Source organism: Prosopis cineraria, unplaced genomic scaffold (genome assembly GCF_029017545.1).
Source record: "Prosopis cineraria cultivar Desert tree isolate PC_DT_omini unplaced genomic scaffold, ASM2901754v1 PC10, whole genome shotgun sequence".
In the NCBI taxonomy this organism is placed as follows: Eukaryota; Viridiplantae; Streptophyta; class Magnoliopsida; order Fabales; family Fabaceae; genus Prosopis; species Prosopis cineraria.
In genome coordinates this window covers 34,843,469-34,859,538 of record NW_026555341.1, presented here as the reverse complement: position 1 = coordinate 34,859,538, position 16,070 = coordinate 34,843,469, and the positions used below count along the sequence as shown (strand labels likewise).

The window sequence follows — 16,070 nt, the reverse complement described above, 5'->3', positions numbered from 1 at the left end:
CATTATTAAACCATTTCTAACGTCATAACTTGTTTAGAAGTATATTTTTAAAATGTAAAAAAATTTAAAATCTTTTTATTTAACTTTTATATATAACCTGTTTAAAATGTTTCTTTTCTAAACCGGAGATATCTAAAAAAAATGCTAAACTGACGATAAAGTCAATTTAATAATTTGACAACAATAGTACCAACTTTACTCTTGACAACATGCTTGAAACTAAACTTGTTTGAAATATTACCTTAAACTATAAAATAAATATCACTGTTAACCATGAAACAACATCAGCTTGTTTGGTTTCTATTTTAAAAAATAAAAAATAAAAAAATTTGTTTGGGTAAGTGTTTTGAATTTAATCATTTTTAAAACTATTTTCATTTGTTATTTTAAAAAAAGAAACTCAAAATATCTGTTAACAAGAATGAGGAAGAAACTTCGGACGATATATTGTTCATACAAAATTTAATTTCCTTCTCAATGGTTTTATCATGCATTATTTTAATTTCACAAGTTTGGCTCCTTCATACCCAACGTGTTTTAACCCATCTTCGTGTTTAATTTATTTCCAAGTCAACATTCGTTGCGAGAATATTCCTCCAATATTTTTCTCCTTACTTCTCTTCTGGTGGTGACTGACTTATGGCCCATTTGATAAGTAGATTGTATGTAAATTTGAGGTTAATTATAATTAATATAATTTATAAATATTTTATGGATATATTTATAATCAAAATAATATCAAAGAGCCATATACCTCCGTGCTTTTAGGCAGATATTCAGGCCAGTCATTCCCGCATCAACCCTCTTGTTAGCAGGTGGGAATTCCTAAGATTTAAGAAGAATTTTACTAGTTACATTTATTGTAAATTTAAAACTTTTAGAAGTTGGATTATCTTTTGATTAAGATTTATAAAATTTTATCTTTTGAATAATGTGGCCTTCTAAATAATCTATTTTATATGTTAATATATGTTGATGTTAAAAAAATTGGGTATTTGTTTATGGTTTGTGTATTCTACTATGCTTATTTAATAGTTGATATCGTTGCAAATGATGAGCGATTACTCAACATAGAAGGAGAAAATAAATGGATATAGAACAGCAAAAAATTTGTTACCAGCAAAATCATATTTTTGACAAAATATGATTGAGAGGGTGTTAGAAAATTCAATCAAAAATTAAATTTCCTTCTAAAGAGTAAGATTTTATCTGCAATTTTCAAAACGTCTGAGAGCCTTGTATCGTTTTTCCAGTCTTCGCACTATGTTTCCAAGTCAACACTTGCAGCATGAGTCTTCCAATAATGTTCGTCGCCCCAATTTTCTACTGTTTGTCGTCTTACTAATAGCTTGAGCCTTTTCTTTTCCTTTTTCTTTTTTGTCCCTGTCAAGACATTCAATAAGTGCTAATGCAATTAAAAATGAATAAATTCACTTTTATTGGAAAATCAGTTCTTATTTAATGTGTATTACTACTACAATAGAAGTGGTGGATTATCTCTATTTTTGAATTTTGTTTCCTAGATTTCCCATATCCCTTTGCCAGAATAGGAATTAAAGTGTATGTAGGATATTATTTTTATGTAATATTTATTATAATCATTATCCTTCTAATTTTTTTATTTTTCTAGAAATATATAAAAAAAATCATTTCCACTTCATTTCCCTTTTTATGATATGCAAACCATTTGATGCTTCACGTGCAATTCAGTATGAAGGAAGCACAAGCACAACACAAGGGAGGACATTTCAAGGGATCACCATCATCTTGATGAGCATGGAGTGTTGATCTCACATCTGAATTATTTAAATTTAATTTTGACATTTAGATTTAATTTAATTTAACTAATATATTTTTAATGATCTATTGTTTTACTATGAGCAGAATTTAAAATAAAGATAATTTTCCAATTATCACATTTTAAAAAATAATTTGTTATTTAAAATTATCAATAAAAGAACTTTAAATTTACACCGTCGATATAAATCTTAAAAGGTCTAGATCTTATAGCAATGACACCCAATTATTGTATCCAACAAACCTCTAAATGCAGTCATGTTGGACATTGATCATCTGATTATCCTTCAGTTGATCAAATGCACACGAATCATCTGATTTTAACGAAGTTTCGTCATTTTTGTCGATTTTGCAAGATGATGGATCGAAGACAATATGGTCTTTCTTCGCTAGCGAACAAACACAAAACGAACTTCCTCCATTAGAAATTGGAGTTTTGAAGGGGGGGAAAAGCAGAGCAACTAGTTTGTTATCTGAGAGCCTCTTATCTGAGTGAGGACTGAGTTATGTCACCCCAGGTTGCCATGTTATTGATTCTGAACTTTATGCTTTTATTTGGAAATGTTTTGGGTTCTTTGAACCCAAGCTTGCGAGCCCAGAACCTGTGGAAACGACCCTACTATAAGCTACCCCTTCCGTATCAGAGGTCTACAACACCTCTCCTGTGGATTACCTCTTTTTGGCCTTGTCTGTGCTTCCAATGGCTTCCCCCTGCTCAATCTCTCCAATACTCTCTACATCGTCGATGAAATTTTCTACAACAATCGCTCCTTTCGAGCCTCCAAACCTGACTTGCAAATCTCCAATATCACCAATTGTTTCTCTCTCCAACAACGTCACTCTCGGCTTCAGGTTTAGTTTTGCTTCGAACCAGAAACAGGTGTTGCTGTTCTTCGATTGTGACAAGTCGTCGTTGCCGGAGGAGATGAAAGAGAACAGAGCGGGGTGTTGGGAAGGGAACAGAACGAGGTCGGTATTGGGATTGGCCGTGGACGATGAGGAGGAGATGTTGAAGTATGTGAAGGATAATTGCAGGGGTGAGACGATGACGACGGTAGTGGAAAATGTGGAAGGAGGGATCAGAGAGGCGTTTGGAAGATGAGTGAGTGCTATGCAAGCGAGAGCAGTGGAGGAAGGTGTGGCTTCGACGCAAATCAGTTTAGATTCAGGTGCCATTGCCCCGACAGGGATAAGTTTCTGGAATGTTCTGCTCCTAGTTTGTATAATGTATTTCCCACGTTGGTTTAGATTTTTTTATTGTTAAAAAGAAATGAAGTGAAATAAGTTAAAAAAATAAAAATAAAAATAAGATAATATGTGGAGATAAATGTGTGAACCATATTTAGAATAATTTAATTTATGAAATTTTTTTACCAGTTTTTTATTTATGAGATTAAAAATCATAATTCATAAAAAATTTTGAGTTGTATGTGATGATTTTTACGTTTGTAATATATAATATTAAATTTTATGAGGAATATCATTAGAAGGAATAAAAGTAATTAATTTATTTTTGTTTCAATGTTTTCAATTCATTACATTCCCATCTTTTTCAGCCAAATGGACCTTAAATGTGTATAATAAAAGTCACTGGTTATTTCTTGTAAAATTTTAAAATTATTGTTACTAAAACTCATTGGTTCGAGCTTAGAAGAGTTATTTTAATTAGTTAGCGAGTTATAGCTACTGGACTAATACCACATGTCTTAAATAAGAAGAAGAAGGAGTATGTTATATATATAAGAGGGCGCGATGACATATTAGTTTTGCATTTAAACAAAACAGGTTATATTTTAATATATGCATGAGTTTCTTATAATAAGGATTAAATTTTTTTTCTATTCCTAATTATAAAGGTATAATAAATATTATGTATTTACTACAAAGAACAAAATATGTTTTCTGAATTTGATTTCAATTAACTTGTTTAATTGTTTTGGTGCTTGCTTCCAATTATTGCTTCTTTTGAATGCAGATCACAAGAAAATGAGATTCATGCTGGTACTTGGACTAGGGCTAGGTAATTTACTCAAAAGGAAATTGTGTTGAAGTTTCATCTAAAAAAATTAATTTTTATAAGATTTATTGATAATTGAATTAAGATTAATAATATTTTTTTTTGTGTGACACTTATATGTAATTTTTTTTATTTAATTGTATATTCATTTTATGCCTTTTTACGTTAGATTGAGGATGTCCATTCATGTGACTTTCTACAAATGTGCCGTACAACATCCTCAACGCGAGACTTATAAGACTAGCCTGTCACTTCCGATGGAAGGGCAGTTCGTTTCACATGGGCCCAGGGAATGACAATACCCATTTTATATTAAGTTTTAGTCATGCAATCCTTTTTTTTTTATGATTTTACTCATAAGTTATTTTTTCAGAAAAAACTTTCATGATTTTACTTTTGAATCATTACGCAAAATATTTAAAACAATTAATATTTCTTCCCATATATCCTTAGTATGGATATTGTAGAGTTGAGTGGAAAGAAGGAATAAAAGAAACTAAAACATATAAAATCTCATTGAAATTTGGATGTGCTGCATCATTCAACATCACCACTCAAATCTTTAAATATTTAAAATTAAGATTTTGAAATTTCACATTTTGACCACCAACTCCCATGCTGTCATAATTTTAACAGTTTATGCCATTTCACTTTTTTTAAAAAAAATTAAGTATATGACATACTTTCTCCATTTAAAAATATAAGGTATTTTTAATTGAATCTTACTCTTCAATAAAGTAGTTATCTACTTTTTAACTAATATTATCTTTTCATATTTATTCTTATTAAATACCCTATAATAAATATAAAGTTATTATCAATAGGAGCACTTTTAAAAAATAATAATGATTACACCTCGAAAAATTAAAAATACCTTACATTTTTTAACATTTAACTCCTCAAAAAATATCTTATATTTTTAAATAGGGAAGTATCATTCTAAGTTCTAACAAATGACACTCGGCATTGAAATGAAATTTTATGTGTTTAATTATTTTATTAATATTTGAAAAATACATAGGGCCATTTTGTTTTTTTAAAAAAGGACTTCCAGGAAAATCACAAAATGGCTCTAAGCATTTTTAAAATCTTAATAAAATATGCTTAAAATTTCATGTCAATTGCAAGTTGATGTGACATATTACTTAACTGCAAAGGAGCCGAGGATCAAAATATAAAACTATATGTCTCAGTTTTAAATGTTTAAAAGTCAGGGTGGTGATATGCAACCCACCTAAAGTTTATAGAGATTTTGTATATGTTTAGAGTTAAAAAAAAATCTAATTTGATTTAGAATTTATTGCAATTAATTATGATGTTTTTTGATAGATTGGATAATTTAAATGTCATTAACTAATTTTAACTATTTTTCTCTCTCTCCAACTCGTCCCCAAACACCCCAACTAAATGTTGAATCCTTTTACCTGAAATATGAGGACATGTTATAATTTTATTATAAATTGGTTATAAAGCAAGAAAATGATATGCATTAATTCTTTCAAATTTTCATGCCGTTTTATCTTTTGCAACTATCATGTTGTTCTTTGCCAAATTGCTACTTCAAACGAAAGCTTTTTGGAACAAGAAATCATCCATCACATCAAATAATTGAATATTTTCTAAAGGAACATGGACCCCTTCCTTCTAGTAGGTATTGTTGTTTCGAGACAAAGAAAATCACAAAAAGCTTCAAATTTAAATTAGGCCAAGGAGGATTTGGCAATGTATACAAAGGGAGCTTAAAGATGGGCAACTTGTTGTAGTGAAGGTTTTATGTGAATTGAAAGACACTAGTGAGAAATTCATAATGAAATTACTAGTATCAACAGGACATCTCATGTTAATATTGTTAACTTTCATGGATTTTGTTTCTAAGGCTCCGAAAGAGCACTAGTTTATGAGTTTATGACAAATGGATCTCTTGAGAAGTTCATTTTCGGGGCAAATGAAAATAAGGTTGGTTGTTGATTAAATTGCAAAACTTTGTTCAATATAGCAATTGGTGTTGCTAGAGGGTTAGAGTATTGTGTAGAGGTTGTAGTACGAGAATTATATTGTGCATTTTGACGTAAAACCTCACAATATATTACTTGATGAGGATTTCTACCTAAAGATGTCTGATTTTGGACTAACAAAAGTATGCCCAAGAAAGGAGAGCATTGTCTCCTTACCTGATCCAAAGGATTGGGATTAGGTCCGATATCGACATAGATATTTAGACGTTTTTGTTTAAGTCAAGGTACATTAGGCCCTTTTGCAGAAAATAAATTTGATCAAATGAGAGTGATGATATTACAAGTTGAGGGGCAAAATAAAAGATTGCAAGAAGAGTTGGCTCTAGAAAAAGAAAGGATAACTACAGAAAGAGAAAGAGAAAGGAAAAGGGAAAAGGAAAGAGAAAGAGAACTAGAGGAATAAATTTTGCCCTTGCAAAAGAAAATGAAAAAAAGATTCATGTGATCAATGGAAGAAATGAAATGGCAAATTTGACACTTCAATTCAATAATTACGCTTAACTTGTTTTATTTATACTATTTTTATCTTATATTTTCTAATGCTACCTATTTGTTCTTATTTATAGGATTCATCTTTCAATGTTAGTCCAAATTTTAGATCAAATATGAATTTGAATAATTCTCTAGGCTCTTTTCATGGATGAATTTTCTACTTGAAATTATTATTTGTAATGGTTTAATGAATACTTGTTTCTTTTATTTTCTTTATATTTAACTTTGTTAAAAATTTAATGAAGAATGTCTTATTAAGTTATTTTTCAATTATAATATTCTCCTTATGGGTGTGATAGCATATCAATAATATATAAATTATTTTTCTGGTCAGGAATAATATATAAATTATTTATATTAATATTAACAACATAACTTTCATAATCTTATACTTAAATTTTATTTAGCAAATAAATTTTTTTTATTACAAATATAATATATTTATTATTATTATATAAATAATTTTTTGGTTAAAATTAGTACTATAAAAAATTAGCATAAAAAATATATTTAATTAAATAATGATTATTGTTATTAGAATAATTTATTCACAATCATTATTGTTGTACAGTATAAAATAAAATAATTTTTTTAATTATTAAGACTAATTAATTTGTTAGAAATTAATTAATGAGTTAAAATTAATATTATAAATTTTATTAGCTTAAATTTACAATTAAACTACATAACAACAGTTAATAATGTAATAATTTTTTTAGGATGATTTAATTATTTTTAATTATTAATCAAAATATTTTATTTTGTTGATGTAAAATAAAAAATAAAACAATTAAATTAAATCATTTTTTAAATTTAATAAGCAGTGGAGCAGTCACAGCTTTGCCAAAAACGTGGCTCATGGTGAGCTCTTTTATAAAAAAAACCGTGGCTTGAAGCCGCTTTTTTAGAAAAACATGGCTTAGCAAGCCCCGTTTTCGTACCATAAGCATGGCTTTATGTGAAAAACGTGGCTTGCTAAGCCACGTCTGCTTTTTATATATATATCTCCTCATTTGTCTTCATTTGTTGCTCGCCATATCTATCTTTTCATGTTCTTTGATCTCCTTCGACTCTCAATTTTTTTTTCATGTAAGTTATTTATGATTTCATTAATTTTTTTCTTCATTTCGTTCCTTATTCTATAAGTAAATTTCTTATTTTATCTGTATTTTTCTTTCTCTATCTGTCTTTTTTATTATTTCATTTTTTTAAATTTTCTAATTATATTTTTTTGTTTTACAGGTTGAAAAATCTTATATATTAATAAGATATTTAAAATATTGATTAAAAATATTTTATAAGCAAAAACAAAAATATATACATCAACCAGTAACAAAAATAATTTAAATAATTTGTATTAATAATCTGATCAAAAAATAATTAAAATTTAATTATCAAAAAATTTTAAAATTAAATTGTGCGAAATAGTTTTTCCAAAATATTTCAAGAAAATAATAATATAATATAATAATTTGTAGTATTTAAATATCTCAAAACTTGTGGAAAGATTTAAATTTTTGAAAAAAATTTATCAAATTTTATTTAATGAAATAAGTCAGTTGGCATGTTTTTTGAAAAACGTGATTGTAATATAATGAAATATAATATTTAAATTATTGAAAAACTTTTAAAATATATAAATTACTGCAAAAAATGTTATTAATTTTTTTTAAATGAAAGTAAGTAAAGCCACGTTTTTTGGGAAAAACATGGCTGAAGTCTCATAATATATCAGGTTAGCAATAGCCACATATTTTTTCAGAAAGTGTGGCTTTTAGCCATGTTTTTTTTTTAAACCATGGCTAAATTTTTGCCACAATTAAAATAGTTACATTTTGTTTTTCAACTATTGGTATGAATCTTTGTCACATTTTAAAAACATGACTACTGAACAAACAAAACTGTGACTAAATACTGGCTATTATTTCCAATAATTTTTATAAACAACTACTAACAACTTTAAGAAAACTAATTATTAATTAAAATGAGTTATTTCTTGTAAAAGTTTAAAATTACTGTCACTGAAAGTCATTGGTTAGAGTTGTTTTAATTAGTTAGTGAGTTATGGTACTACTACTCGCATGTCTTGAATTGGAAAACAAATATATTAAATATATAAGAATACGATGATATCTTAGTTTTGATTTAAACAAGACATCTTATTTTTTAATATATGCAGGAGTTTCTTATAATCAGGATCAAAGGTGTTATTAATTCATAATTGTAAAGATATAATAAATATTATGTCTTTACTCTGTGACAAAGAATAAAATATGTTTTCTGAATTTGATTTGAATTGATTTGTTTAGTTGTTTTGGTGCTTGCTTCAATTTTCTTTTTTTCTTTTTTGATAAGATGCTCGCTTCAAATTATTTCTTCTTCTGAATGCAGGTAGTGATAACAGGAGAATGAGATTCAAGCGAGTACTTGGACTTGGGCTAGGTAATTTTTTATACGACTTGGGCTAAGTAATTTACATAACTTTATATTCATTTTACGCCTTTAATTTACGTCAAAAAAAAAAAAATACGCCTTTGACATTTTGTTGAATGAATGCGTCCATTCATGTTGGCGGGGAAAAAGAATATGTCGAATTCACGTAGCTTCGACAAATATGCTCAACATCCTCAACGCATGTCTAGTAAGATCAGCCTGTCACTTCTGAGCTAAGGGCTGTTTGGTTCATGGCCTGGGGAATAATAGTCCTCATTTTATATTAAGTCATGCAAATTGCAATACCCCCTCCATTTCTACACGTATAATTTTTTTAAATTCTTTTATGATTTTACTTATAAGTTATTTTTTAGAAGCTTTTCATGATTTTACTTTTAAATCATTATGCTATATAAAACAATTAATATTTCTTCTTATATCTCTTTTGTATGGATATTGTAGAGTAATATGATAGAGAGAAAGGATTTCAAAAAAAAAATGCTAAAATATACAAAATTTTCTTGACTTTTTGATTGGTTGCCTATTACTATCCTAACATTTAAATGTTTAAAATTAAGAGTACCAAATTCCATATTTTGACCGCCAATTCTCCTCTCACTAAAATTGTTGTTAAACTTTCAAAAAGAAGAAATTGTTGTTAAATTTAACAATTTATTTAATTTCACCTTTTTTAAAAAAAATTGAGCATCTGACATATCATTCTAACAAATGACACTTGGCATTGAAATGAAATTTTAAGGATTTTAATCATTTTATTAATATTTTAAAAAAACCTTACTTTTATAACGTGTTAATGCTCATGGATGATATAATGTGGATCAATGCTCTATGTGATTGCATGATGGTGTATGTGAGGAGGGGAGATTCATCATATATAAGTGGAGTAGTGTGAAACCATATAGAATTTCTCCATATCACAAGTAGCCTTGATGTCGGGTCTTATATTTATTTGGAAATTATCACTCATTGCATGTGGTGATAGTTAGACATCCCACACCCTCATTATTCAAAAAGGGAGAAACTATAATTACACATGTACTCAAGTCATAATCCTTGCACCTCAAATTAAAGTCTTGCACATAAGTCAGAAGCCTTGTAGTCAAGTCATAACCCTTATACCTTAAGTCAAAAGTCTTGTACCCAAACCAAATTCCTCACAACCTAAGTTAAAATCCTCAAATCCTCTAGTTGTTGAGTTTACATGTAATTCTTGATGATTACATATAATCGAGGGGTATTGATTTTTTTCTATGACACTTTTCGAGTACATTTTTGATGACTGTTTGCCTACCAATTGAAGCTCTAAGAGGCTCATTGTTGCCGCCTAGAGCTTTAGTCACTAAAGCTCCGACGATTAGATTTTGTACCTTTTAAAAAAATTAATTAATACAAAGGGACATTTGATTATTTGTTCAAATTATTTAATAAATAAAATATTTACCTTGATCTTTCAAGTATATTTAGTATCTATGACTAATTTTGCTTTTGATTAGGTTATTTTCACCAATTTTTTTTAAAAACTTAATATTTTTATAAGTTGGAAATAAAAAATTTTAATCATAAATGTGAATCATTCATATTAAACCTGGACTGTTCAAAGTTATAAACAAATTTATTACTTTTTTTAGTTTTACAATGTATATAAAATTTTTATTTTTAAAATGAACAATATAAAAAAAAATTAAATCTGAATCTGTGAGGTCCAGATTATGCATTTTCTCAGTGGAAGTGGGGAGGAAGCTTCCCCGGATGCATTCAAAACCCTTTAAAGAGTGGAAGGAGTATGAAGCAAAGTAGAAATTTCTAATATGAATTGAGGATCCTTCGCTGCAATGGTGAAGGAGGAAGGAGTGAGGATGATGTCTTGAAAGTCACAGCCCAGCCAGCCGAAGGACAAATCTGAAATGTGCCTGATCATGCAAATGGTGAAGCTAAAACCATGGTAATTTTTGTTGGACCAAAAACCATGGTAATTTTTAACTTACAATCTTCCACTATTTTTGTCGGTTTTGCAAGACTTCGGATGCAAGTCAATGTGGTGTTTTTTGCCCCACAAGGTCAATATCGTCTTTCAGCAGCACCCGTACAGGAAAAGGCCCTCCGGCTTCCACCATTAAAAAAAGAAGCATCTCTCAGAGCCTCTTATCAGAGAGAGGAATCTCACCTCAGGTTTCCATGTTATTGATTCTGAACTTCATGCTTTTATTTGGGAATGTTTTGGGTTATTTGAACCCAAGCCTCTTGTCTTCTTCGCCTTTGCTCGCCTCCTCTCTCTCTAAATTCCCAAATGAACCCAGCAACCGCCTTCTCCATCATCGTCTTCTCTGTTCTCATCAGAATCATCCTCTGTTCTGTCAATCCAAAGTTCCAAGCTTGCGAACCCAAAACCTGTGGAAACGGCCCCAACATAAGCTACCCCTTCCATCTCGTAGGTAGACAAGACCCCTTCTGCGGATTCCCTCATTTTGACCTTATCTGTGCTCCCAATGGCTTCCCATCACTCAATCTCTCCAATACTCTGTACATCGTCGGGGAAATCTTCTACCGCAATAATTCTCTTCGAGTCTCCAACCCTAAATTACAAAGCTCCAATTCTAACAATTGTCTCTCTCCTTCAAACAACCTTACTCTTTACGGCGACAGGTTCGATTTCGCCCCGAACCAGACACAGTTGTGCTGTTCTTCGATTGTGACACGTCGTCGCTGCCGGATAATATGAGAGAGAACAGGGTGGGATGTTCGGAAGGGAACAGAACAAGGTCGGTGTTGGGTTTGGCGGTGGACGATGATCAGGAAAAGTTGAAGTATGCGAAGGATAATTGCAGACACGGCAATGTAAAGACGACGGTGGTGGAAAATGTGGAAGGAGGGATCGGAGAGGCGTTGGGAAGAGGGTTCGTGTTGACGTTAGCGAACTGGACGGTGAATAAGTGCGACGCATGCCTGAGAAGTGGAGGGAGGTGTGGCTTCGAATTTAATGATTATGGCTTCAGGTGCCATTGCCCGGACGGCGATAATTATCTGATGTGTCATTCTGGTCTCTCTCTCTCTCTCTCTCTCTCTCTCTCTCAGAGTCAATCAGTCAGTCTTCTTTCACTGCTATTTCTTTGGATACTAATTTCGCATGGTAGTTTCTTCTACTAGATTGAACGTGTATTTCTCTTCTTCTGTTTGTTTATTTAATCGTGTGTAAAAGTTAATAACAGTACACTAAAAGAAATAAGTCAATAACGGATCACTAATTATGGAAAAAGTTGACAAATTTTACAGTTTTTTTAAAATGAAAATTAATATCATTAAATTTATAAAAAGAAATGCCTTTTTAACTTTGCTTTTACTAAAATTAACGATTACAATAAAATTAATTTATACATTAAATCTTAATGTAATTAAGGAGGGAAAGTATTAAAAATTAACTACTACATCTATTTTAATAATCAAGTAATGCTTTAAATTTTTGTTCTCTAATTAGGAGAAGGAGTGACATGTGTTCGTGGGTTGAATTTCAATAGTACTTACGCCGCTCTGAAATGTCCAAATTTTTAATTTTGGTATTTCAAATCAGATTTGCAATTTTGAAGTAATGAATTCATTCCCCCCCCCCCCCACAAAGTTATAGTTATCGTTTTCTATTTTGAATGTCACGTTACATCTATTAAAACAAAAATGATTACAAAATTTAAAAAAGTTAATATTAAATACAGATCATCCTGTTTTAATTTAAATAATCTACATTTAGTTCTATTACTGCATTGTGTCATCTTCAGTCCTTCCCTCCCCCTCATAATTTAAAAAGAAATTTGAAAAGTAATGTTTCAGCAAGGCTATTATTTCCAGTAATTTTTATAAACAACTACTAACAACTTTGAAAAAATTAATTATTAATTAAAATGAGTTATTTCTTGTAAAATTTTAAAATTACTGTAAAGTTATTAGTTAGAGGAGTTATTTTAATTAGTTAGTGAGTTGTAGTACTACTACTCGAATGTCTAGAATTTGAAAATAAATATATTAATTTATAAGAATACGATGATATCTTAGTTTTGATTTAAACAAGACATCTTATTTTTTAGTATATGCAGGAGTTTCTTATAATCAGGATCAAAGGTGTTATTAATTCATAATTGTAAAGATATAATAAATATTATGTTTTTACTAATAAAATATGTTTTCTGATTTTCATTTCATTTGTTTAATGTTTTGGTGCTTCAATTTTCTTTTTTTCTTTTTTGATGAGATGCTCACTTCGAATTATTTCTTCTTCTGAATGCAGTAATGATAACAGCAGAATTTTTTGATGGATTCTCTGGTTGAATTTGTGTTCCTGACACAAGGTTATCATTTCCAAAAAATTTGATACAACTACTAACAACTTTAAGAAAGTTAATTAAAATGAGTTATTTACTGTAATATTTTAAAATTATTGTCACTAAAAGTCATTAGTTAGTGAGTTATAGCTATCACATGTCGAACTAAAAAATAAGCATTTAAATACTTTTTTTATTTTTATTGTAGAACATTTTTAATTACTTCACACATTTTAAAAAAATTAATTTTATATTATAAAAAAGGAGATATGCTTTTATTTTTATATTTAGCTTTAAATCATGATACACTTATATTGAATATCTTTACATTAATCAAAAAATGATAAAATTAAAAAAAATAATTATTACAAGGTATATTATATTTTGAATTAAAAATTATTTTTATAAGGTATTCTACAAATAGGACTAGAGGGAGTGTATAAGAGGGCACGATGACATATTAGTTTTGTATTTAAACAAAGCATGCTTTTTTTTAATACATTTTCTTATTATAAGGATCAAAGGTGTTATTAATTTATAATTACAAAAATATAATAAATACTGTATTACGTATTTATTCTGAAGAAGAGTACAATATGTTTTCTGAATTTGACTTCAATCGACTTGTTTAATTGTTTTCGTGCTTGCTTCCAATTATTGCTTCTTTTGAACGCAGATCACAAGAGAATGAGATTCATGCTGGTACTTGGACTGGGGCTAGGTAATTTACATAACTGCATGTTCATTTTATGCCTTTAACATTATACTGAGTATGTGCGTTCATGTGACTTTCCACAAGCATGTTGTACAACATGCTCAACACGAGACTAATGAGACTAGCCTGTCGGGCTGTTTGTTTTGTTTCTCATGGGCCTAGGGAATAATAGTCCTCATTTAATATTAAGTGATGAAATTCCCTCCATTTCTATTTGCAAAATAATTTTTTTAAATGATTTTACTTATAAGTTATTTTTTTAAAAAAATTTCATAATTTTACGTTTAATCATTACGCAAAATATAAAGCAATCAATATTTCTTCTCATATATCTTTAGTATGGATATTGTATAGTAATATGGTAGGGAGGACTGAAAATAAATTTAAAATACAAAATCTCACAAAAATTTGAATGTGTTGCGTTACTTGATATCACCACTCTAACTTTTAAATGTTTAAAATTAAGATTCTGAAATTTCATATTTTGACCGCCAACTCCCACACTATTAAATTATTTTGATGCATCTGACAAATCAGTAACAAATGACACTTTGCATTGAAATGAAATTTTATTATTTTAATTATTTTATTAAGATTTTTAAAATTCTTAGAGCCATTTTGTGATTTTCCTAAAAGTCCTTTGTTTTTTCATTACAAAATGGCCCGATGTATTTTTAAAATATTAATAAAATAGTTAAAATACTTAAAATTTCAAATCATTGGCAAGTGCTATTTGTTAGCGTGAAATGACATATTACTTTTTTTAAAAAAAAAGTGAGATGACAAAATCCACGGCAATTTTAATGGTAGAGGAGTTTATGGTCAAACTATGAAATTTTAGATCTGAGTTTAAAATATTTAAAAGTCGGAGTGGTTATGCGCAACTCAGTTCATGGAGGTTTCGTATACTTTTAGACTTAAAAGAATCTGATTTAAGTTAGAATTTATTGCAATTTAATTAATGATATTTTCTAACAGGTGGATAATTTTAACATCATTAACTAATTTTAACTATTTTTTTCCCCTTTCCAACTCTTCCCCAAGCACCACCAACTAAATTTTGAATCCTTTTACATGAAATATGTGAAATAGGTTGTACTATTGCAAATTAGAACATGTTATAATTTTATTATAAATTTGTTATAAAGCAAGAAAATGATATACATTAATTCTTTCAAATTTTAATGCAGTTTTACCCTTTTGCAATATCATGTTGTTCTTGGCAAATTGCTGCTTCAAACGAAAGCTTTTTAGGACAAGAAATCATCCATCACATCAAATAATTGAAGATTTTCTGAAGGAACAAGGACCCCTTCCTTCTACTAGGTATAGTTATTCTGAGATTAAGAAAATCACAAACAACTTCAAATTTAGATTAGGCCAAGGAGGATTCGGCAGTGTATACAAAGGCAGCTTAAGAGATGGGCGATTTGTTGCAGTGAAGGTTTAAGTGAATTGAAAGGCATTGGTGAGGAATTCATCAATGAAGTTGCTAGTATCAGCAGGACATCTCATGTCAATATTGTCAACCTTTTAGGATTTTGTTTCCAAGGCTCCAAAAGAGCACTGGTTTATGAGTTTATGATTAATGGATCTCTAGAGAAGTTTATCTTTGAGGCAAATAAAAATATAGTTGTTTGTCAATTAAACTGCAAAACTTTGTTCAATATAGCAATTGGTGTTGCTAGAGGGTAGAGTACTTGCATAGAGGTTGCAATACAAGAATGTGCATTTTGACATAAAAACCTCAACATACTACTTGATGAGGATTTCTCCCCAAAGATATCTGATTTTGGACTAGCAAAAAATATGCCCAAGAAAGGAGAGCATTGTCTCCTTACTAGATGCGAGGGGAACCATTGGGTACATTGCTCCAGAGCTACTTCAAGAAATATTGGTGAGGTTTCCCACAAGTCAGATGTCTATAGTTATGGAATGATGGTTCTTGAAATGGTTGGAGGAAGGAAGAATACAAATGTAAAAGTTGAATGTTCAAGTGAAATATATTTTCCACATTAGATTTATAAGCGCCTTGAATTAAATGAGGAGCTAGGATTGTGGTGGATTGAAAATGATGCTGATAAAGAAATAACAAGAAAGATAATTGTGGTGAGTTTATGGTGCATACAAACTAACCCTTCAAATCGACAACAATTAGTAAAGTGGTGGAGATGCTAGAAGGAAGCCTAGAAGCATTGCAAGTACCTCCCAAACCTTATATGTCTTCCCCTTCAATGTTCCTTTCCATTACACAACTCAAACATGTGAGACTT

At 29.5% G+C, this 16,070-nt stretch overlaps 1 protein-coding gene and 2 pseudogenes across 1 annotated transcript; all 3 read left to right on the top strand.

Moving 5' to 3' along the window:
* Positions 1–2,012: 2,012 nt before the first annotated feature.
* LOC129322585 (LEAF RUST 10 DISEASE-RESISTANCE LOCUS RECEPTOR-LIKE PROTEIN KINASE-like 2.7) lies at positions 2,013–6,008 on the top strand (annotated as a pseudogene).
* A 5,365-nt stretch (positions 6,009–11,373) lies between these two features.
* Positions 11,374–12,002, top strand: LOC129322584 (LEAF RUST 10 DISEASE-RESISTANCE LOCUS RECEPTOR-LIKE PROTEIN KINASE-like 2.8; the record flags this gene model as incomplete). The annotated part of the gene is made up of 1 exon (XM_054968880.1): positions 11,374–12,002. A coding segment is annotated over one exon (546 nt), but the record flags the coding sequence as incomplete, so codon positions are not given.
* Positions 12,003–14,177: 2,175 nt separating this feature from the next.
* On the top strand, positions 14,178–16,053 carry LOC129323218 (rust resistance kinase Lr10-like; annotated as a pseudogene).
* Positions 16,054–16,070: the final 17 nt, after the last annotated feature.